Source organism: Biomphalaria glabrata, chromosome 7 (genome assembly GCF_947242115.1).
Source record: "Biomphalaria glabrata chromosome 7, xgBioGlab47.1, whole genome shotgun sequence".
NCBI lineage: Eukaryota > Metazoa > Mollusca > Gastropoda > Planorbidae > Biomphalaria > Biomphalaria glabrata.
Window position 1 is genome coordinate 32928725 of NC_074717.1, and position 25833 is coordinate 32954557.

General features: G+C 36.6%; 1 protein-coding gene across 2 annotated transcripts in view; it reads left to right on the forward strand.

Annotated features, from left to right (window-relative positions):
- LOC106069288 (uncharacterized) overlaps window positions 1-25833 on the forward strand; it is a 161328-nt gene that overhangs the window by 65688 nt on the left and 69807 nt on the right. For both annotated transcript variants that reach the window (XM_056035424.1, XM_056035423.1), the window contains exon 2: window positions 11339-11434. In XM_056035424.1, coding sequence (XP_055891399.1) covers window positions 11339-11434 — 96 coding nt within the window. The remainder of the gene's footprint in view (window positions 1-11338; window positions 11435-25833) is intronic.

Sequence of the window (25833 nt, forward strand, 5' to 3'; positions counted from 1 at the left end):
ACCATGGTCTAGGTACTTGTCTTAAAGGATAAAGTTTATACCATGGTCTAGGTACTTGTCATAAAGGATAAAGTTTATATCATGGTCTAGGTGCTTTTCTTAAAGGATAAAGTTTATACCATGGTCTAGGTACTTGTCTTAGAGGATAAAGTTTATACCATGGTCTAGGTACTTGTCTTAAAGGATAAAGTTTATACCATGGTCTTGGTACTTGTCTTAAAGGATAAAGTTTATACCATGGTCTAGGTACTTGTCTTAGAGGATAAAGTTTATACCATGGTCTAGGTACTTTTCTTAAAGGATAAAGTTTATCCCATGGTCTAGGTACTTGTCTTAGAGGATAAAGTTTATACCATGGTCTAGGTACTTGTCTTAAAGGATAAAGTTTATACCATGGTCTAGGTACTTGTCTTAAAGGATAAAGTTTATACCATGGTCTAGGTACTTGTCTTAAAGGATACAGTTTATACCATGGTCTAGGTACTTGTCTTAGAGGATAAAGTTTTTACCATGGTCTAGGTACTTGTCTTAAAGGATAAAGTTTATACCATGGTCTAGGTATTTGTCTTGAATGATAAAGTTTATACCATGGTCTAGGTACTTGTCTTAAAGGATAAAGTTTATACCATGGTCTATGTACTTGTCTTAAAGGATAAAGTTTATACCATGGTCTAGGTACTTGTCTTAGAGGATAAAGTTTATACCATGGTCTAGGTACTTTTCTTAAAGGATACAGTTTATACCATGGTCTAGGTACTTGTCTTAAAGGATAAAGTTTATAACATGATGGAGGTACCTGTCTTACATGATGAGGTTTATACCACATATTTGTTCATATTTCTCTGTGATCATTTCCTGACTGGAAAGGAATTCATGAAGAAAAACACAAATTGTGTTTTCTAACCCTAACTTCCCCACTCTTCACTATGACTACGTTACCAGTCTTTATGTGTGTCTTTAACAGGAACAATAGATTCAGTCTAATTCTGAAGCCAATGGATTATCCAGCTAAATCTGACCAATCATCATGTCTGAATACATCCTGACGTAGACTCGAGCTCTTACTTACGCTTTGTGTTTAAACCTCAGTAAATGTCTATTAGAGTGTGGGAAACACCATACTGTCAGGGAGAGAAATATCCTTCCGATGGAGACAGGCGACGATCAATTCTTCTATTAGGTTTTGGGTGGTTCTAAGACGTTGTTATTTGTAAAGAAACGAATTGTTTGGATTGTTATTTAGACTTTGGTTTTCATGCTTAGACATTGAAATATCGCAAAGATTTTTTTTCTATCTAATCTTTTGGTACGAGCTAGGAATACAATAACAAAAGTATTTCGCTGAAAACAAAATCTTGTTTTACAGAAACTGATAACATAAAAAAAGCAACTAATACACTTGATTATTTCTATGTGTGAGTTGTAATCAATGTATTTCTACAGTATCTTGATAATAATCTTTAGATGCTTGGGTATACTGTATGGTGTATTACGTATACGAGTAGGAATAGAAACACGTCGTCACAAGAAGGATCAATGCACAGTAACTAAGTTCTCTCGAGATGAGATAGAATAACGAACTTTAATACAGAATGGTCCGCAGTGGAGTCAGTAACTAAATACGATGTTATCCCTTCAAGACCCTAGCGGTAACTTATCTCTAACCCAATGCCTATTACTCATTACTGTATGAGGAGCCAAATGTCTATCTCTTCATTACAGATCTGAAGAAGAATTTGAGTTTGATTGGCTTCTTGAAGATCACTCAGCGAGACATACTATAACAGCAACCACGATGTTATGACTCTCCAGCCTGATTGGCTTCTTGAAGATCACTCAGCGAGACATACTATAACAGCAACCACGATGTTATGACTCTCCAGCCATGAACAACCCCCCTGACTCTCCAGCCATGACCAACCCCCTGACTCTCCAGCCATGACCAACCCCCTGACTCTCCAGCCATGACCAACCCCCTGACTCTCCAGCCATGACCAACCCCCTGACTCTCCAGCCATGATGTTATGACTCTCCAGCCATGACCAACGCCCCCCCCCCCTGATGTATGCCTCCATCTACTGCAACCCGACATTGAATCCTAACGTCTAGCTCTACTGTTACGGCCTCCTGAAATTCAAGGATGTCCTTAAATCTCCTGGAATTTCAGAATAAATAAAAAAGTCCTGGAAATCTCCTGGAATTTTAAAATATCTCCTTGAATGTCCTGGAATTTCGCCGATCGAAAAAAAAAAAGGGGTATTAAAAAAATTCGGCACCGTTGCTGCGGATGGGCCGTCGCGGCGGAAATAGATTCGAAATGAGCATTTCCGAGTTTGCGCAGAATGTGTATACTGCTCCTTGACAATAGATAGATCTAATCTATTTATAGATTAGTAGTATCGTTATCGGATCGCTTTTTCACTGAGCACGTTGATTTACGGGCTAGCTGTGTCAATAAGCTGACCAGTGACGCGTCTACACCGTCTTTCACCCACTTGTGAAGCGTGTTCTCGTGATTGAAGATGGCCTTGGCTAAAAGCAAGGGCATTTCACCTGGCATTATAATGATTATTTTTCTGAAGGGCCCTCCCTAACCTAAAATCTTGTTGTAACAGAGTGTTTTTGCGTAAATCATCTCGACTCTAGCTAGAAATAGTATTTAGATTTAGATCTAGTGAAGATACTTCACAACCTAACTTGAAAACTGTGTGAATTTTAGTCAATTTAATGATCTCAATACATCTAAGTCTAATGTCTAGATTATTCTAGAAATACGCTAGATTCTAGATTTACGCTAAATCACTAGCTCTAGAATGTAGTGAAGCCTAGAAAAATTCGCAAATTTTAGTGTCTTAAATTAGATCTTGAGTCTGGATTTACGTTAGATTCGGTGAAGATAATTCTCACATAGCTGTGAAAAGTCCGCGAATTTTAGTGACTTAGATCTAGAGTCTAGATTTACGGTAGATTAAGGGAAGATAATTGTCACACATCCGTGAAAAGTCCGCGAAATTTTGTGACTTAGATCTAAAGTCTTGATTTACGGTAGTTTCAGGGAACATAATTGTCACACAGCCGCGAAAAATCCGCGGATTTAGTCACCTAGATCTAGAGTCTAAATTTACAGTAGATAGGTGAAGATAATTCTCACACAGCCGTGAAAAGTCGCGAATTTTAGTGTCTTAAATTTAGATCTTGACTCTAAATTTTACACTACATCATAGAATCTAGTAAAGATAATTCACTCACAGCCGTGAAAAGTCCGCGAATTTTCTGACTTAGATCTAGAAATCTAGACTCTAGATCTACTGTAGATTTAAGCAAAATATTTCGCACACAGCTGTGAAAGCCCGTAAAAGTTATTTCGGTCGTAAAAGACAGGGAAACTGCATAGTTGAAAAAGAAATTGTGCTTGGAAAAAAAAAACGCTAATGGGTTTAAGTTTAATTACCCCCCCCCCACCCCTCCCAAAAAAAAATAATCCAAAAGTCATTATTATTTAGTAAGCAAATGCCAACTAAACACACAAATAGGCCTGCATGTTACAGGCTCTGTTTATGAGGAGGATTTAAGCACAGTTAATAAAACAATAAAACATTAGGCCTACATACACATAGGAACTAAAAATGTAGCCTACATTTCCACCACAGAGAAGGCAACTCTAAGAATGTTTCTTATTTTTTAAAAAATGAAATAGCAAACATTTGTAATGTTCTTTAATAAATCTTTGAAAAGAAAAATGTTTGAGGTTTTGGGATGACAGTCAAGTTGTTACTAGATTAAAAGATAACTTACACATATATATATATATATATATGTATATATGTATGTATGTATGTATGTATATATATATATATGTATATATATATATATATATGTATATATATATATATATATATATATATATTTATATATATATATATATGTATATATATACACACACATAATAAGGCTTGTCTTTGAGTCCGAAGATTAATGAGCAATAATAATAATCCACTTTGACTATTGTTGTGTAATATTTTTGCGCGAATTTTATGTCCTGGAATTTTAAAATTTCTCCTGGAAAAGTCCTGGAAAACTCCTTGAATTTCATATTGACTTTGGTGCAGAAACCCTGTACATCTAGCACAAAGCATGATGTTATGACTCTCCAGCCATGATGTTATGACTCTCCAGCCATGACCAACCCCCTGACTATGTCTGATGTATGCCTCCTTCTACTGCAACCCGACATTGAATCCTAACTTCTAGCTCTACATCTAGCACAAAGCATGATGTTATGACTCTCCAGCCATGATGTTATGACTCTCCAGCCATGACCAACCCCCTGACTATGTCTGATGTATGCCTCCTTCTACTGCAACCCGACATTGAATCCTAACGTCTAGCTCTACATCTAGCACAAAGCATGATGTCTCTTGTAGTCACTTGGTCGTACAACTAAAACCTGTCTCTAATATTTCCACGTTCACACCCTCACAACTAAAACCTGTCTCTAATATTTCCACGTTCACACCCTCACAACTAAAACCTGTCTCTAATATTTCCACGTTCACACCCTCACAACTAAAACCTGTCTCTAATATTTCCACGTTCACACCCTCACAACTAAAACCTGTCTCTAATATTTCCACGTTCACACCCTCACAACTAAAACCTGTCTCTAATATTTCCACGTTCACACCCTCACAACTAAAACCTGCCTCTAATATTTCCACGTTCACACCCTCACAACTAAAACCTGTCTCTAATATTTCCACGTTCACACCCTCACAACTAAAACCTGTCTCTAATATTTCCACGTTCACACCCTCACAACTAAAACCTGCCTCTAATATTTCCACGTTCACACCCTCACAACTAAAACCTGCCTCTAATATTTCCACGTTCACACCCTCACAACTAAAACCTGTCTCTAATATTTCCACGTTCACACCCTCACAACTAAAACCTGTCTCTAATATTTCCACGTTCACACCCTCACAACTAAAACCTGCCTCTAATATTTCCACGTTCACACCCTCACAACTAAAACCTGTCTCTAATATTTCCACGTTCACACCCTCACAACTAAAACCTGTCTCTAATATTTCCACGTTCACACCCTCACAACTAAAACCTGCCTCTAATATTTCCACGTTCACACCCTCACAACTAAAACCTGTCTCTAATATTTCCACGTTCACACCCTCACAACTAAAACCTGTCTCTAATATTTCCACGTTCACACCCTCACAACTAAAACCTGCCTCTAATATTTCCACGTTCACACCCTCACAACTAAAACCTGTCTCTAATATTTCCACGTTCACACCCTCACAACTAAAACCTGTCTCTAATATTTCCACGTTCACACCCTCACAACTAAAACCTGCCTCTAATATTTCCACGTTCACACCCTCACAACTAAAACCTGTCTCTAATATTTCCACGTTCACACCCTCACAACTAAAACCTGTCTCTAATATTTCCACGTTCACACCCTCACAACTAAAACCTGCCTCTAATATTTCCACGTTCACACCCTCACAACTAAAACCTGTCTCTAATATTTCCACGTTCACACCCTCACAACTAAAACCTGTCTCTAATATTTCCACGTTCACACCCTCACAACTAAAACCTGTCTCTAATATTTCCACGTTCACACCCTCACAACTAAAACCTGTCTCTAATATTTCCACGTTCACACCCTCACAACTAAAACCTGTCTCTAATATTTCCACGTTCACACCCTCACAACTAAAACCTGTCTCTAATATTTCCACGTTCACACACTCACAACTAAAACCTGTCTCTAATATTTCCACGTTCACACCCTCACAACTAAAACCTGTCTCTAATATTTCCACGTTCACACCCTCCCAGCTGTTTGTATGAAATATTTCATTTTCTTTCAACGTCACGTCTAGAATTTTATCTCGTCAGAAAGAAAACTTTTCCTTTTACTTCTGCTCTAGGTTAGTTTTTTTTTTTTTTTTTTGTGTGACTTCTGAGATTGAAGATCTTCGCCGGGCTGGCCATCGTAAGCAAATTCAGATTTTTATTTTTATAGACAAGTTCGCTATTTATAAATGTATTAGGAGAAAAAAAAAGGGGGGGGGGCGAGTAGATCGAAAATTCTTTTTTTAGCGGCCCCCGAAAGGGGAAAAGACGCTATTAGTTTTGTGCGAAATGTCTGTCCGTCTGACCGTCTGTCCGTCCGTCCCGTTTAGATCTCGTAAACTAGAAAAGATATTGAAAATCCGACATCACAATATTTTAGACCATTCAAAGTTCGGATGCAACGGCTACTTTTTTTTTTCTGAAAGCGAAAAATCTAACTTTTAAAATCAGTTATGCAAGCAGTTTTTTAAAGAGAAAAAGCTAATTAGTATGCATTATAAGTTAGACCTAAATTAAAACGAATAGTAATCTTGTAAACTTCATTTTCGTGTACTTTTTCTTTATAGCGAAATTTTTATTTTTTTTAATTTTTTTTGCGCATTCGAATAAGAGATTGAGCCTTTTCAAAACAATTACATCAATTATAAGATTTCAGTTAGGCCAGGAGAGGCGCGGTAGCTGAGCGGTAAAGCGCTTGGCTTCTGAACTCGAGGCCCCGGGTTCGAATCCTGGTGAAGACTGGGATTTTCAACTTCGGAATCCTTAGGCGCCTCTGAGTCCACCCAGCTCCAATGGGTACCTGATATTAGTTGGGGAAAAGTAAAGGCGGTTGGTCGTTGTGCTGGCTACATGACACCCTCGTTAACCGTAGGCCACAAAAACAGATGAACTTTACATCATCTGCCCTATAGACCACAAGGTCTGAAAGGGGAACTAGTTAGGCCAGGTTCACAACTAACTTTGCATTAACTTGCACCTATCCTTTGATCTGCTGTACCGTTGGGGCACTACACAAGATCTGTCAACCTTCTTTCTCCATTCTTATCTCTCATTTGTCTTTGATATAATTTCATTTGGATGTTCTTTCTGAAAATATTGAAGCCTGCCTGGGAGGACCACTTCGGGGTGGACCACTTCGGGGGCCGATTTTGAGTTTGTGTTTCCACACAAACTGTCTTTGTAATCTTGTTCTTTTGTGCTACTACGTTTTAGCAAGTTGAAATATCAGATTTTATAGATCCGTGTTTAGGTGATGGGAAACGGATTATCATTTAGTACTTGATTTTAAAGTTTAAAAAAGGCTTTTAGATGAGATAAATTTAATCTGAGAGTGATCTGACGTGCAAAACTTAAGGTGTGCTACCTAGAGACTTGCAAAGAAACAGACTTAGGAATAAAAAAGGTAGAGCGTCAAAAGAAACGATGCTTGGAGGAGGGACGCGCCTTGGTGGGGACCAGGCGTGAAAGAGAAAAGTAAAAAGAAGTTCGTTGTAAGTTGAAGGTCAATTTCGATCATTTCATTTCAATACGATTGATATTTGAATATTTTCATCGCGTAGTACTCTGATTTGTCAACGTGGGGCCTATAAAAACTAAATTTATTTGAGTTTATTAAATAACATCTTTATTTTAAAACCAAATAACTGACACTGTCTAAAGCTATTAATCATATTCGTTCGGCTAAAAATATCAAAACCTGCCTTTTGGCCTGCACTGCTACTAAACAACAGACTCACGGGGGCCGCTAACGAGTTATTGTAAAAGAACAAACACCCCTTGTTTTCATTGTTTTAAGATATAAGATTTCTCTTTATAATAGCCCCTGAAATATTAAAAACACCTCAATGAAAAATTATTCTTGCTAACACTGAAGAGGTTTTAGTTGTTCTAACATCTACAACTTGTTTCCTTTCAACACTCGCCCTGTTCTTATAAACATTGCTTCATCTAATTGATAAGCGTCCAGTGGCACACACGAGACAGGTCCAAACTACAAAATTGTCCAGTCCGAACTCAAAAGTTTTATATAAATTTCTTTTTTCAAATTATTTTGAACGTTGTAACATTTTTTTTGGAGTCTAAGAATTCAAACTTCTACCAATTAAAACTTCTACCAATTAAAACTTCTACCAATTCAAACTTCTACCAATTCAAACCTCTACCAATTCAAACTTCTACCAATTCAAACTTCTACCAATTCAAACCTCTACCAATTCAAACTTCTACCAATTCAAACTTCTACCAATTCAAACTTCTACCAATTCAAACTTCTACCAATTCAAACTTCTACCAATTCAAACTTCTACCAATTCAAACTTCTACCAATTCAAACCTCTATCAATTCAAACTTCTACCAATTCAAACTTCTACCAATTCAAACTTCTACTAATTCAGACTTCTACCTATTCAAACTTCAATACAGAAATATCGTAAGGTTTGGAGTTAGAACTGTGTTTTATCAGTCGTTTCTATTTAAATGCCAGCTCGTAACATTTTTATGTTTTCAAATTAGATTCTTCATTACTGATAGAATAGAACTTGATCAGATTGTTTCTAGGATTTTTGAAAGCTTGTCCCAAGAGACCCACAGAGAGAGAGATGAAGAAATGTCTGACAATATCAACGTTTTATTCATGAGTTTCATGTTGGAATCCAATCATATAGTCGATGTGTCAGATGTGCAGTCGTTCTTTAGGGTTAAAACTTACTATTTCCAGTGACGGTGTAAAGTTGGTTCTCTGCGATCAGTACTTGCCCATCTGAATGATAAATTATGTCTTCTTCAATTATACTAATGGCAGAACTTTTTAAGCGACACTTTCGAGTATCTTGAAATGAATGAGCATTCTTCTTTTTGTCTTGATTTACACATTGGCATTAAAAACATGTACATATTGTATGACCTGTTTTTACTTACATTTTGTTTGTCCTATATTGGAGATTTTTACGATAAACTGAACAGTATAAAGGGTGATAAATTAAACTTCACTGTTGCCAACTGAACTAAACAAAAATGCATTTTAGTTATAAATAAACAATATCTCAATGCGTAGCAATTAATTTTCGAATCAAGTCTCCTTCATTCCCGCTACTTAGTTGCCCATGTGTTTTTAAATAAGTTTGAGGTTCTAGAGGGTAAGTCTAGTTCTGATTTTGTGCTAAAAATGTGCTACCTTAGAAAATTTTATTTTGTAATTCTAAAATGTGCATAAACATTAAAACATTTTAAAAATTTATAGCTTGTCATGCTTAGCTGAGAAATGCCCCTATCGTCACGCGCCTCTGTGGGTGTATGTAATTAAAATCAATTATTTATTAAATATTTTAGTTTGGTGACGTTAGGTATCCTTCTTCTTCTAGCCAGCTTTTTGCTGCTAAGCTGTCAGCTCTTTTGCAGACTGTGCCAAGGAAAAATAGTGTTCTCTTCAGTTATACAGCACTGCCGTACAGGGTGTTGGTTATATTGGGCTGTAGTTTTAGTAAGGTGGATTAGGAAGGAGCATTCAAAGAGGATATGGTTTACGGTTTCATAATGATGGGCGTAGTGTCTGCAAAGGGGTAGGTGTGTGGGATTTATTTTGTTAAGATGGCAATTTATTCTTAGTTAGCGTTGTGTCTATGGGGGCTTCCAACGATACCGTAAACCAACGCGCATTACAGGGCTGGAAAACAGAAGACATAGGTAGCACACAATAAAGAAGAGGCTCACTTTTGTTCTCAAGATAAAAATAGTTCATGTCATAAAAAATAAAAAATAAAGGGATAACAATGGGGGGGGGGGGAGGGTAGAATAATACTGAAGCCTAAAGTAATATGCCTAAAAATGAAGATAAATGAGATAATAATATCATCATATTGACTGCTGATAGGGCATTGTGCTCTCCTCGGGCATAAGCCGTCAATCAAAGATCGCATAAGTTCAATTGATACCTATAAACAATGCAGGTCAACGAGATCAGATCGATACAAAAGGGGGGGGGGGGGGCTGATCATAACGCAGCAGGAGAGATGGACAGTGGCCAGCGACCATGACGTCATTGTTTACATACGGCCAGACAAGCCATGAACAAAGGAATGAACCTTAAATGCAGAGGAGCAACTCTTGTCTAAACAAAAATTGACAATGGGAGATAATTCAGTATTATTTTGTAAGCGTTATTTTCATTTTTCAATGCGTTACAAAGAACATCAAAGCGATCGGCCGAGAGAAAAGAAATAAAATATAATGTACAAAAGTATACAAGGTTGCATCAATGGTCAATTGAGCAATGTAGAATAATGGATTATATTATTTAACTTACAACAAAATACTAACTAACGCGGAAACATTAAGTTACAATGTATTCCCATGTAACTGTAGAAGGTTATAAATACTTCCATTGTCGAAAAATAAATGTACAAAACTTATAGTATTATGATCTTCACAGTACTACGGCTATCGGCCTATTTTCTTCCCTCTCTCTTTCTCACACACACATTCGTATTTATGTCTAGACTAGAGAGAGAGACCATGTTAGGGTGATTTTCAATGACAAGTTATTGTTTGTAAGAAATATCTGAGAAGAACTATTGATGTGAATGTAAACGAATCGTTATAAACCAGTGATGCCCTAATTCAACCTGCGGGCCATTTTAATTTCCGACACTCGTGTCGCGGGCCACATGACCAGAAAAGGTTAAAAAAGAAACAACTTGAAATTGACCTGAAACTATTTCATTAAAAACCCGTGGATCTAGTAATGACATCTATTGTTTTCTATGTGTCTGGAATTGGCCTTAGTTCTCTACTTTGTGAGCCACTTAGTAGTTAGCCTCCCCATTAATTCACGTTCTTGTCTCTTTTTGGTCAATATTCCCATGGATCCTCCACGTCATAATTGTTTTTTTATGCTTTTGCTGTATGATGTTTATTGAAACAGCCAGACTTTCTTTATAAACAAAAGTTTATTGCTTATTACAATGTTCCACAAAAAAGATCCGTTCAATGGTTCTGGTAGATTCTTAATTTCCTTTTCATAAAGGCACAAATGTTGAATCTCGTGGTAGCAATTTATCAGAGGAAAAGTGAGGGCCCTAACGTAGGTAAAGATATATTTTTCAACTTTATATTTTATACATCTTATACCGACGTTCCGGCGGGCCGGATGGAACCTCGTCATGGTCCGGATCTGGCCCGCGGGACGTATTTTGGGCATCACTGTTATAAACAATGACAATATTTCTTATCATTGTTCATACCTCAACCAAGTTATTCAACTACTAACAACATAACATAAATAATTTTGATCTAGATCTGTTACCTAATTATTATTATTTTTAAAATAAACTAACACCATCTTAAATTAGTTTAAAAAAGAGAGAAAGAATGGGAGAGAGAGAGAGAGAGAGAGAGATGTTAACATTATATTCGTTTACTCTTTTTTTCTATGGCCACAAATTATTCTGTTTCCAGGAGTCAGTGATGGAAGCCGTTAGAAAGCTGGACTGTGACCTTTTCCTGTCACTCATACCAGACAGTAGTCAACAGCCGAGGTTGTCTCTAGAGTTGGTAAGTAATCTATAACCAATCCTCTCCCGAACTCACGCCAAAAACCCTACCTTAAGTAAACCCTTGAAGCAACATCCTCTGTCAAGTTGAGCAGTTGAGCCCGTCCGTGTTCACCTCGTCATTTGATTGCATGTTGTCTTTTGAAACCCCTGATGGCACTAGGTCAAAGGTCAGTTAACGTCTAGAAGTCTACTGTTCTATACAAACCAATAGCCTCACGGAGGCGCGGTGGCTGAGCGGTAACTTAATTTCGGGATCTTTGGGCGCCTCGAAGTCCAGCCAGCTCTAATGCACATTGTTATGGTGAAATGTTTTACTGGTACGGTGGTTGAAAGAAGAAGCTACCCTTGACTAAGTGTGTTCCTCCCCTTTTCTGTTGAATAAAACAAAGTGACCAATTGCAAACAAATGGTTGTACCACAGTGACAGAAATAGAGAGAATACAAGAGGAACAACGTTGTATTGTCTCGAAAAAATACTTAACAGAATAATAAATAATAATAATAATAATCTTTATTATCCATAAGGAAATTTGTCTTACAGTTTGTGTATTACACCAAACAAAACATTATAACTATAGAAAACCAAACTATACATTCACCCCAGACTCACTCAAAATTTACATGTGAAATGTTTGTATCAGATAATTGAATTGCATTTAATGATTTATACTTTGGTCTCTTTGCTGTTGGTGTCTTTGTATGAACTGATGTCTCTGACAGTTCAGTTCAGTGGAGACTTGCTGAGCTCGTGCTTCTGATATAAAATACTTTCCTATTATAACAGTTTATTAGAACAGAATAACTCAATGTTACAGATACGTTGCTATAGATTTTTACCTCTTAAGAAAGTTGACATTTTTTTAAAGAAATGTCTACATCTTATAGAACTTGGATTGGTAATTCATATATATATATATATATATATATATATATATATATATATATATATATATATATATATATAGAGAGAGAGAGAGAGAGAGACAGAGAGACAGAGATAGATAGATAGATAGATAGATAGATAGATAGATAGATAGATATAGATAGATAGATAGATAGATAGATAGATAGATAGATAGATAGATAGAAAGATAGATAGATAGATAGATAGATAGATAGATAGATAGATAGATAGAGATAGATAGATAGATAGATAGATAGATAGATAGATAGATATAGATAGATAGATAGATAGAAAGATAGATAGATATAGATAGATAGATAGATAGATAGATAGATAGATAGATAGATAGATAGATAGATAGATAGATAGATAGATACATAGATATAGATAGATAGATAGATAGATAGATAGATATAGATAGATAGATAGATATAGATAGATAGATAGATAGATAGATAGAAAGATAGATAGATATAGATAGATAGATAGATAGATAGATAGATAGATAGATAGATAGATAGATATAGATAGATAGATAGATAGATAGATAGATAGATAGATAGATAGATAGATAGATAGATAGATAGATAGATAGGTAGATAGATAGATAAATAGAAAGATAGATAGATATAGATAGATAGATAGATAGATAGACAGATAGATAGATAGATAGATAGATATAGATAGATAGATAGATAGATAGATAGATAGATAGATAGATAGATAGATAGATAGATTGATAGATAGATATATAGATAGATAGATAGACAGATAGATAATAAGGTATGTCTTCGAGTCCAAAGAGTAATGAGGAATGCAGCCTCAGCTGTGACCTACATATTTTGCCATATCCAGGTCAAGCATAACCATTGTCCTCCAGGGCCGGACTGTTTGTCAAAATCGGCCCGGGCATTTTATACCATTCGGCCCATACCTTGTATATCATATGATGGGCATCCATTTCTAATTCTAGCTGTCCTAAAAATCATTTTGTTAAATTTGATAACGTATCGATAGCTTTACGCATGCAAACAGTGAACTCAATATCTTTATAAGAAATATAGGCCTTTAGTTGCTTTTTAATCGCTACTAGTTGCACTGTCTACGGGTGTAGGCTATTATAGGCCTATTATCTTATCTTATAAAATACAGACGTTACTTCAAAAAAGAAGATGATAACGTCCTAGCGGAAAATGTGATATATTAAATTAGCATTACACTGTAGAGTCTGTTAAAGTTTTTTTTTTTTATAACACGACGCTCAGAGGACCCCTTTTACAGCAGAAAACTATAAAACATTTAACAATTTAATACTTTCTATAGTGGCATTCATGAGGCCTTTTAGCTGGCACTACCGGCCCAATTGGGTACCGGCCCACCTTGCATTGGCCCGAATGCCCTTATAGCCAGTCCGCATTGTTGTCCGCGGTGATCTATTAAGATGTTCTTTTCGTCGTCTGCGTCTGTCCTCGGCAACGATTGAATTGAACTGCGTTAACATTCATTCATGTTTGACCTGCTCTTTATTCAACCAGGCCTGCCTTACATACCTGCCCTTTCTGATATCCTGCTCTTTATTCAACCAGGCCTGCCTTACATACCTGCCCTTTCTGATATCCTGCTCTTTATTCAACCAGGCCTGCCTTACATACCTGCCCTTTCTGATATCCTGCTCTTTATTCAACCAGGCCTGCCTTATATACCTGCCCTTTCTTATATCCTGCTCTTTATTCAACCAGGCCTGCCTTATATATACCAACCCTTTCTGATATCCTGCTCTTTATTCAACCAGGCCTGCCTTATATATACAACCCTTTCTGATATCCTGCTCTTTATTCAACCAGGCCTGCCTTACATACCTGCACTTTCTGATATCCTGCTCTTTATTCAACCAGGCCTGCCTTACATACCTGCACTTTCTGATATCCTGCTTTTTATTCAACCAGGCCTGCCTTATATACCTGCACTTTCTGATATCCTGCTCTTTATTCAACCAGGCCTGCCTTATACACGTGCCCTTTCTGATATCCTGCTTTTTATTCAACCAGGCCTGCCTTATATACCTGCCCTTTCTGATATCCTGCTTTTTATTCAACCAGGCCTGCCTTATATGCCAACCTTTCTGATATCCTGCTCTTTATTCAACCAGGCCTGCCTTATATATACCAACCTTTCTGATATCCTGCTCTTTATTCAACCAGGCCTGCCTTATATATACCAACCTTTCTGATATCCTGCTCTTTATTCAACCAGGCCTGCCTTATATATACCAACCCTTTCTGATATCCTGCTCTTAATCAACCAGGCCTGCCTTATATACCTGTCCTTTCTAATATCCTGCTTTTTATTCAACCAGGCCTTCCTTATATTTACCAATCCTTTCTGATATCCTGCTCTTTATTCAACCAGGCCTGCCTTATATACCTGCCCTTTCTTATATCCTGCTTTTTATTCAACCAGGCCTGCCTTATATATACCAACCCTTTCTGATATCCTGCTCTTTATTCAACCAGGCCTGCCTTATATACCTGCCCTTTCTGATATCCTGCTTTTTAATCAACCAGGCCTTCCTTATATTTACCAATCCTTTCTGATATCCTGCTCTTTATCAACCAGGCCTGCCTTATACACCTGCCCTTTCTGATATCCTGCTTTTTATTCAACCAGGCCTGCCTTATATATACTAACCCTTTCTGATATCCTGCTCTTTATTCAACCAGGCCTGCCTTATATACCTGCCCTTTCTGATATCCTGCTTTTTATTCAACCAGGCCTGCCTTATATACCTGCCCTTTCTGATATCCTACTTTTTATTCAACCAGGCCTGCCTTATATACCTGCCCTTTCTGATATCCTGCTTTTTATTCAACCAGGCCTGCCTTATATATACCAGCCCTTTCTGATATCCTGCTTTTTCACGACACTTCTTATTTTGGATGGTGGTGGCCATTTATAGCTAGACATCGAGGCAATTATTCCTATCGATGTCAACTATATACAAATGATAAGTTAGATACCATATTCTGGTACATAAGAACAGAAATGATTTTGTGAACATCAACGAAAGCATAAAATATGAGTAAATCATGAGTAAATGTGTAAATCAACTGTAAAGTCTAGTTGACACTAATGAACTACATGTTCCTGACTCTTGTCAAAGACAGTTCGGAAAAAAGATTCCTCGGTCGGTGTCAGTAAATAATGTATGGCTTGATTCTCTAATCACCCCAAAACCTTTTCTGTCTACAAAGAAGTCTTCAGTAAATATTGTATAAACCGCAGGCGTCCTTCCCCCAGGAAACCTGCGCCACTTACAAGGAAGGCATATATAAACAAAGTATGTCTGTAGGAGGATTACTCTTGTCTGGTTTTGAGGGGGATGAAACTTTTAATACACTAGAGACGCTATAGGCGTTGTGCACCCAAAAGTATGTCACGAGCAAAGATAACTGGTTAGTGCTGATAATGAAATGACTTTCAATATAGAATACTTATTTCTACGTTTAAGAAGTACCTCAGACTTCTGATACTTACCACATAGTATTTAATAATTTAAAGTTATATTGTAACGCAATAAATATATTAAAAAAATATTATATAAAACTTTCCCGACCCACATTAGATTACGCCTATGATGAGTTTGAAAAAAAAAAAGAACCTTCCTGTTGTTTTTTTTTTATTCTGATATATTGAAGATGTCTATGAGTTTTAGCATCAGCCAAACACAGCCTCGTTTTCAGAATTAAATATTTGATGAGCAAATCTTACAGACTAGACTCAATATATAGGTCAGTGTCAGACAAATAGAAATATTCAATTGTTTTCCAATATTTTCATAGAAATAAACAAACCCTGTTGAACTGAAATTAAAAAAAAATTACGGGTCGGTTTGTTCTTTAAATGTGTTTGAAACTTACGAACTAGTGTCGGCAATGTTTAGCCTGAATGAAGTCAGTCAAAGTGTTCATCTCTCACTGAACGAACTGAACCCAAGTTTATTACTGCTAGACATTCTTGAGCTGTCCTTCCGAAATGATCAATCTGTGGGACATCCATCTCATACCTCACATTCTTCGAAGTGTTCATCACAGTTCATCTCTCTCACTTCTTCTCTCTCTCTCTCTCTCTCTCTCTCCCACTTTCAGAATGTCAATTTCCTAATCCTTAATCCCTCCTCCTTTTTTGTTCTTTTTCAATGTGTGTCCTCAAAGATCCCACAGCAGCGTTCTCATCTTGCACCATTATACACTTGGCCAAAACATCCATAAATTCGATATTCTCTCTCTCTGTCTTCCTCTTATTGCCATGGGACTTTATCGTCGTTACACGACAATTTATTATGCCATGACCGAACGCTTTAAACAATCTCTTTATATTTATAGCATCTTGCTTGACGACTGTCTTAAAGGTCAAATACTCCACGGGGGGAAGGGGGAGAGGAAGCTTCCAATTTTCTAGTCAACTTCCGATCAATCATTGAAAGCTTTGATTGCTGTGAGCACGAGATGACGAGTGATGTTTTACAACTATAAGCTCGTGACCTGTTGTCATGGCAGGAACTCTAGACTAACCGTTGTTATTGTTATGTCTTATTGGCATGCGGCTTCAGTACGAGACAGCTGCAGGTCACTCCCAAAGGCCGTGGGATACACACTTGAGACCAAAAGAAAATCCGCTGCTGAAGACAGACGTAGACGGCGATAAAAAATCTAAATCGACCACAGGCGGACAATGGTTATGCCTGCGCTAGATGTGGCGAAATATGTAGGTCACAGCTGGGGCTGCGTAGCCACGGGTAATAGCGCATTCCTCATTGTTCTTCGGACTCGAAGCCTTATTATTATTATTACATTAATTTGTGCTTATCGTCGACGGTCCGTGTGTTTTTCGTGCCTACTAAGCCAGATTGAATTCTTACCTACTCGTTTATTCTGAAACTCCCATAAGGTGTTCTACAACGTATTTACAGTTTAGATATTTTAACTTTTAAAACGGCAGTAAAAATCTGTACTACTGTAGATACAACCACAGTTGTATACAATCAACACCATACATACTTGCTCATTCCGAAATAGAAATGGTGGAAACTAAATTGATTAGAAAGTCTCATCTTTTTGACATTAAAATGATGAAATATGACTATTGAATAGTTCCACATAAAGACCGGACAACTTTCACATTTAGATCTACTGTTTCTTTGGGTAATCTCTAGTGTGGGTAATAAACAGAGAAAACTCTTCTGGACTGAAAGTAAACTTAAAAGACTTTTGTGTCTCCAGGCTTCCATCTGTTCTTTTGTTACAGTTTTGGTCCAGCTGTTTTTTTTTTTCTATTTTAACTTGCAACTGTAAATGTTTCTTGAATTTGTATTGTGACTCCAAAATTATTTTTGAAAAAACAAACAAACAATACCCTCCAAAACTCATGACTTACAAGTTTTCAATATAGTTATCAACATTCTTCCTTGTTATTACTACTGACTAGAAAGAAGATATTGTCCAAATGATCACCACATCGTTTTGTTATTTAAGTTTGTTTTATTGAACTTCAAAGAACTCAAACACAATTCTGAAATCCACTGGCTAGACCGATGCTCTGATTTTGTTTTAATTTTTTTTTCTTGTACATACGAGATCTGACAATTTCTAAGAGATTTTGTTTTTGGTTGACAGCCCAAACAAATATTCCCCACAATAGGAGTTTTCTCTAAAAATAGCCACGGTTAATCTTGGAATGACTATTTTTGGACTTTTAAGCTGGCTGGAATACCGTGACTAATTCAGCGTCTGTCTTGAAGACCTTGAGAAATTTGAAATCAGGCAAGTGTTTTGTTTGAGGACATTTATTCGCCAGACTGTATTCGATTATAGCCGGTATCGTTGTGATTCAGCTATTGGATGTCATAGTGTTGTTTAAATGACATAAGTTCATATAAGTAAATCATTGGAATTCAAGCCACTCTATAAGGTTTCAAATAACATTTCATCTTCATGTAGTGAGCACATTTTAGGAACTTCTGCTTTGACAATCTGACCATTACGAAGTATTTTAGTCTACAAGTCTTGTACATTGAATGTCGTCCCAGGGGAAATAATCGCAAAAGGCTGTGCTTTAAATCAATGGCTACCGCCGTACAGACCTTTTTACACCTGTGGGCTGATCAAATAAGAGACACAATGAATTTCACTGACAGTAAAAGCAGTAAAAAAAAAAGTTTTTATTGCAAAGCTTTTATCAGCTCGATCTGTCTGGAATCTCGTACGCGTTAGTTCTCCCGCTTCACATCCTCGGATCAAGTTGAGACTTTGCCACAATTATTCTTTGTCGATGACAACACACAATTCACTAAACAATACAATAAATAATTAATCAATTAGTCGTAATTAATTAATTAGTTTTATTTTATATAGAGACAGTAGGGCCTACTAAGTTAAGGGGAGATAAGCCTTTAATTTTTAAACTAACACTAGACTATAGAACCGTTTACTTGTAGAAATACTCGGAGGACTCACGTCGTCCTATCATCGTGGGGAGGCTTCAATGGAAGTTCAGACTCAAACAACTTTTTTGTGTGTGTCTAATTTTTTTTTTTTTTTGAAAAGGCAGGACGGAAACGTTCTATCAAATACCCTTCCTTCCCCCCACCCCAACACCTTATTGGTCCACAAAAGTGATTGGACCATAGCGCACTGATCAAGTTGTAAGCATTAAGGTCACGTTGAACAAAAACAATAACAATATTTCCAATCGTACACATTTATTATTGTTAGTCTAAATCTACTAAAAATAAATGACATGAATGATTCAAAATAATTGATCCAATTTCGTCCTATATGTTTCGCTATAGGTCTCCATGCCCACAGGTCGTGACGTTGCAGGTCAGTGTTCAGGCCTTCTATGATGAATGGTCTCGCTAGAAGCTGGACCTCGCGCATTTGGGTGTTTAATGACCGCAGCCAATCATGCTTTAACATTTTGTATAGGGGGATGTATGATGTTGGTTATTAGAGCTTGTAGTTCATAACTTCTGGTACTCTTGTTGATCATATCAAAACCTTTCTACCTGCATTGCGGACCCAAGAGCGGACCCATCGAAGACCTATTGAGTTTGTGCAATAACACAAACTCTCTTTGTATTTTTTTTCCTCTTGGTCGGTGTAACTTTAGTATTACATATTTTTAAATCGTATGTCTAATAAAAACAAAAGCAGTTAGATTTTTAAAAATAGTTTTTATAAGCAGTTAGATTTTTAAAAATAGTTTTTATAAGTTGAATTCTTAGAGATGCTTTTTTTTTTATTTTGAAATGATAGTTGTAAGATGTCTTGAGTACTAAATAAAAGATGTACTGATAGTTACGTATGCTCTGAAAATACAAATACAAATTTACAGATAACTTTATGTTTTGAATGAAAAACTCACTGACCAACAACCCTGATACACAAACTGTACATACCTCTATTGCAGTGAAGAATTAATTAGCTTCTGATAACTCTATTGCAATGAAGAAACATGTAGCTGCTGATAATTATATTGCAATGAAGAAACATGTAGCTGCTGATAACTCTGTTGCAATGAAGAAACATGTAGCTGCTGATAATTATATTGCAATGAAGAAACATGTAGCTTCTGATAACTGTTGCAATGAAGAAACATGTAGCTGCTGATAATTATATTGCAATGAAGAAACATGTAGCTGCTGATAATTATATTGCAATGAAGAAACATGGAGCTGCTGATAATTATATTGCAATGAAGAAACATGTAGCTGCTGATAATTATATTGCAATGAAGAAACATGTAGCTGCTGATAATTATATTGCAATGAAGAAACATGTAGCTGCTGATAACTCTGTTGCAATGAAGAAACAACTAGCTGCCCAAATAGTCTATTGTAATGAATAAGTCATTAGCTGCTGACAGGGCCGGTCTTAGGCCACTGCAACCTATGCGGTCGCAGTGGGCCCCGCGCTTTCTTAGGCCCCGCTCTAATTCTAGGTGTAATTATTAAATTGCAAAATAGGTTAAATAAAAAAATTGCCGGAAATCTCCTGAATTTATTAAAATCTCCTGAAAACTCATAAAAATCTCATCAAAAATAGACAAATTTGTCATTTGTGGGTGTCTTTCATTGCGGAAAACGACAATCCTACAAGCGATAAAAAAAAAGGCATTGTCAGCTTTCATGTTATAAAATGTAATAATCGGGCAAATTTTCACATTTACTTTTATAGTCACTGGCATTTAAATATGCCATAGGTTGCAAGGTTCGTAAAGTAAAGTTAATTTAATCGCAATTTTGTACTTAGTAAAGAATGAATAAAATTCAAAGTCGATTTTTTTTTTCTAATACAAAATCTTAATTTTCACTTATTATCCTTATTTCCACCCAGACTAGGCCCCGCGCAATCAGTTTCGCATAGGGTCCCGCAATTGTTAGGACCGGCCCTGGCTGCTGATAATTATATTGCAGTGAAGAAACATGTAGCTGCTGATAACTCTATTGCAATGAAGAAACAACGAACTGCCGATAAATCTATTGTGATGAATGACCAACTAACTGCAGATAACTCTATTGCAATGAATGAACAAATTGCAGCAATTTATGATGACTAGATAGCAGCGCTATGAAGTGGATCAATACTCCCTAAAGTGTACTTGTCCAGTAAATATCTCTCTTCTTCTTCGCATTACTCATACTATGAGGCTGACGGGAGGATAGTAAGACATGGAGAGGGCACGGGAGAAAAGGAGTAAAAAAAAAACAGAGAGAGAGAGAGAAACACTCAGGGTGACCTCCTGGACTTGACAATGTTAAGATCGAGGTCTTGTCTATGGGGGCTGTATCCTCCTTTCTTTCCTCCTTAGCTCGACTGTGCTCCCGTTTGTTCTTTCCCCTTACAATGGCCTTAGCCGCTCAATACATGATCAATACATACAACTTAGGTAACTGGCGGTGTAGGAAACAGGAGAGGCAGCCGCACATGAAAAGTTCAATAAGGGGTCAGATGATCTGGTCATTATGGAGAAGTCTGGAACTATTATAGACCCGTTTGGAGTTCATAGTGACGCTCCAGACTGAATGTGTTCGATAGTTGGCTTGAGAATCATTGCAACCATTACAACTAGCCCAGTCATGTTCTTGTGTCTTTCAAGCTTATCTGCTTTACAATTGAATGTAAATGACTTTACAATTGGACGTAAATGACTTTACTATTGAATGTAAATGACTTTACAATTGAATGTAAATGACTTTACAATTGAATGTAAATGACTTTACAATTGGACGTAAATGACTTTACTATTGAATGTAAATGACTTTACAATTGAATGTAAATGACTTTACAATGGGACGTAAATGACTTTTTCAGATATTGCTGCTTCAGAAATAGTCCAGAGTTTGATTGACCCAAAGTAGAATTAGTCTATGACATCATTCTAATCTACAAGAGTGTACATGTACTGTGTTAGTTCAGTCAGCTTTCCCTAAAGTAGCACGTGCTTCATTTATCCATACACCGTCGAGCTCTGATTGGCGCAGCGTCACAAAATACACACACACAAAGTATGTCCACATGACATAACACTGGATCTAATCATAAAATGGGTGAAACACAACTTTTTTTGTGGTTGTTATTGTTGAAGATTATCAGCTGATCGCATAGGGACAATGTTTTAAAATATTAAATGTCTAAGATGTAGCGATAAACCGAATGCTTATCTTTGCACTATACCAAACAATTAAATCAATGCAATACTCCATCAATAACATCGCTTAGGCCAGGTTCACATTGAACCATATCTTCATAACAATCAGTTCATTAAATACATATGAATATTAACAATGCAAAAATAATAACAGTAAATCTTTGTATCCTGTGGTATCATGTCTTTAGTCGAACTAACCTTTGAAACGAGCACGTCTCTTCTTTTTGTATCGAAGGAGATAGGGCTGTAGTTGTTGATAGCTTGTAGTTCATAGTTTGGGATATTCTTTCTGTGAATATTGAAACCTGTATTTCCATACAAACTGCCTTTTAAACCTTGCTTTCTCTCTGTCTCTGTCTCTGTCTCTGTCTCTGTCTCTCTCTCTCTCTCTCTCTCTCTCTCTCTATATATATATATATATATATATATATATATATATATATATATATATAGATATAGATATATAGATATAGATATAGATATATATATATATAGATATAGATATATATATATATAGATATATATACACAAATATACAAATATAAAAATATATTATTTGTATAATCCAGTAGAGTGCCAGGAGTGTATAAAGAGTAAACATCAGACTAGCACAAATATAGATCTTAGAATTAAGTATGATTGCATACGCCATAAATGATGTGCACTAAGTACTTTAGCATGCACCACATATGTAGGGCTTACTGTAAAGAGAACGTCATAGGCTCCCCAGATAAACAATCGACTGGAATGTTTACAGTAAATAGATTGTGTTTTTATTTCGGATTCATGGGTGACTGCATAGGTGGATCTCAACAACGCATAACGTTGAATAATAGGACACATATTTAAATAGTAGGCTCTGTCAGGTCACGTTGAACTATATGTGGAATAACAAGTGAATGCAGCATTGAGATGTTGATACAGTTTGGCTTCTTATATTTATACATATTGATAATGCCAAGGAGGATGTAGTTTAAACACTGTTGGCTTGGAGGTTTTGAGAACGTCACCAATTATTAGATGTTTTATTCATTTTTCTAAAACCAATTCCAACTTAATATATTTACTGTAAATGAAGATTAAATAATGTCTGCGATTAATTCTGCAACATATAGAACATATATACATAATCCGTCAATGACCAAGCACTTTAGTAGATAATTACTCTGTTGCAGTTATAACTAGTTAATCTTTTCAAATTAAGATTTTAAATGCTGCACCGGATTCTAACCCACGGCACTCGTTTGACACTCAGAAGTTCTTTTTACTGAGCCATTGGTTGGACATCTGTTATTCCTTTATAAAAATGCTTACTATTGTCTTCTGTGTGTTTTGTCCTCAAAAAGAAAGTGTGAAACTCGTTACTGATGCTATGCTACAGAAACATAGGGAGCAAGAGAGAGAGAGAGACGGTATGTTTTCTCGTTTGGTAATTTAATTCTAAACGAAGTATGTCAATGCTAACTTATAATCTGAAATAATATCCACAGTATACTGTGGTCCTCACCTGCATGTCATTTGTACAGTATTTGTTATAGAAATGATAACGTTTGATAGATACACTTTGTATAAACGAAAGGACTGCCAGTGGCATAGTTTGGTCTCCTTACTTAAAGGGGGGGGGGGGTAATACAAATGTGTGAAGATGATGTCATGGCTCTTCCTGAAATCAGCTAATAACCAACAACTGTAAACATCGGATTTATCCCTTTTTAACAAGACGTAGATCTAATTTATTAAATTCCAGTTAGAAATATGAGCTTGAAATGTGTGTGTGTGTATATAGGAACATAAGGACATAGATCTAGACACTTGGTATTTATTTCATAGCGTCCCATGCGTTCATATTGCAATACACACACGAGTCAGCCACGACAACCAATGACTGAGTCTCTAATTGACATGCATGACTACACTGACACACGAGTCAGCCACGACAACCAATGACTGAGTAGGATGTCCGACCTTATATCTTCTTATTAAAAAACGTCTGTAATATATAAGAAAAGAAGATAAGATAAAACTAAAGCATCTGCATTGTGTATGTGTGTTTGTGTGTTTTCCTAGCTTTAGCTTTAGCACACTTTTGACATGTACGGACCAATCAATGGCCATCTTTCATCGCAGGGCTATCCTTTTACCATAACGATCTTTTGATGGAGGTTATCCACTGGAAATTCTCTTCCAGAAAAGTCTATACGGTCCGGTCACTGAATGGATGGCCTGGGACGCGATGGTCTTTTTGACCGGGTTTTGTTGACCTTGACGCTTAATGGTGACCACGCAAGTGGACCGATCATGCTCGGTCCGTACGTAGGTCATTTGGCTGGACACCGAGCACGCAGGAGGTCATTTCGGTGAGTCTAGGTTAACGTTGTGGTTGTATGAAATGACCCAGTGAGAGAGTATAACGAAATAACCCAGTGAGAGAGTATAACCGAATGACCCAGTGAGAGAGTATAACCAAATGACCCAGTGAGAGAGTATAACCAAATGACCTAGTGAGAGAGTATAACCAAATGACCCAGTGAGAGAGTATAATGTTTTGTTTCAAAGAGAATTAAGAAATCAAGAGATTAGAACAGAGACAATGGCCTCCTTCAGTCCTGAAGCGACAATGCACCACCTCCTAGAAATGAGATGAATTCCAGGGCAGTCGATATGGTGGGAACGATGGCGCCCACAGTTCCCCCTCTTGTTATGGGGTGTGTCGTGTGTTTCTATGATGATAGTGAGACGATGGCTATGCGATATCAATGATGCAAGCTGCCCTGGGTACGCTGGAGGACTACAGAAGGCCAGAGTGTAAAGACGTGCCTTTTTGTTGGGAGTTTGATTTTGTTTAAGATACATTTTAGATTATTACTCAAGTGTACTACATTTATTTCTTCTCTTGATGAATTTATGTATATCGTAATAAAAGTTCCATTTAGTTTCGTTCAAAAAAAGAGGTTTATTCAAGTTATTTCAATTTTTTTGAAGCTTAAATATAATACGCCTACAGCGGTTCAGTTGTCTACAAGCAGTATGATCGAGTCTCTTTTCCGCTCCACAATGTAAACAAGCAAAATATTTTAAAATACTTAGAGAAAACAAAAAAAAAAAAAAAAGGATATAGTATCTAGGAGGAAAACTTCGCATTTACAGACATAGATCTCAATACTGTAATAGTTACTTCCTTTTTATATCAATTAAATTAATTAATTACCACCATTTAATGAACTAATTGGTAATTTGTTTTTGATATATTCATGTTTTGCTAGGAACAAAATTGAATAATTGTGCAAAGTTTCAACTTAATCCGATAGTCGGAATGGAGAAATAACGTGTTCAAAATTTGTACCAGACAAACAGAGTGAGTAGTATAAGCTTTGTAAAAAATACTCGAAGCTGCTTAGCCTCTGGGCGGGGATGTATTCGTATTCCTTGTCTGTTCTTTTCTTCTATACGGGTGCCAAGGCCGAGTCCAAGAGATGTATTATCTTATTAGATACAAGAATCTCTCAGTGAGTGGGAGTGTCAGCTATGTATATTCTTTAAGTACCTCGTCTTCATTGACTCCATGTGTTTGGTCATAAATGGGCTTCCTTGTTTTTTGTATTGCTCAGACGCTTGATCCCAACACACATAAACACTTTGTTAGAGCAGAGAGAAACTAAATCCGTTATCAGTTCTTCTGTTGTTTCCCTTTGTTAGGATTTGAAACATCAACTTGCTGGTACGACTTCGAATATCCACTCGAGCATATATTAATATTGAACTACTATTTAAGCCAAACTTCTGGC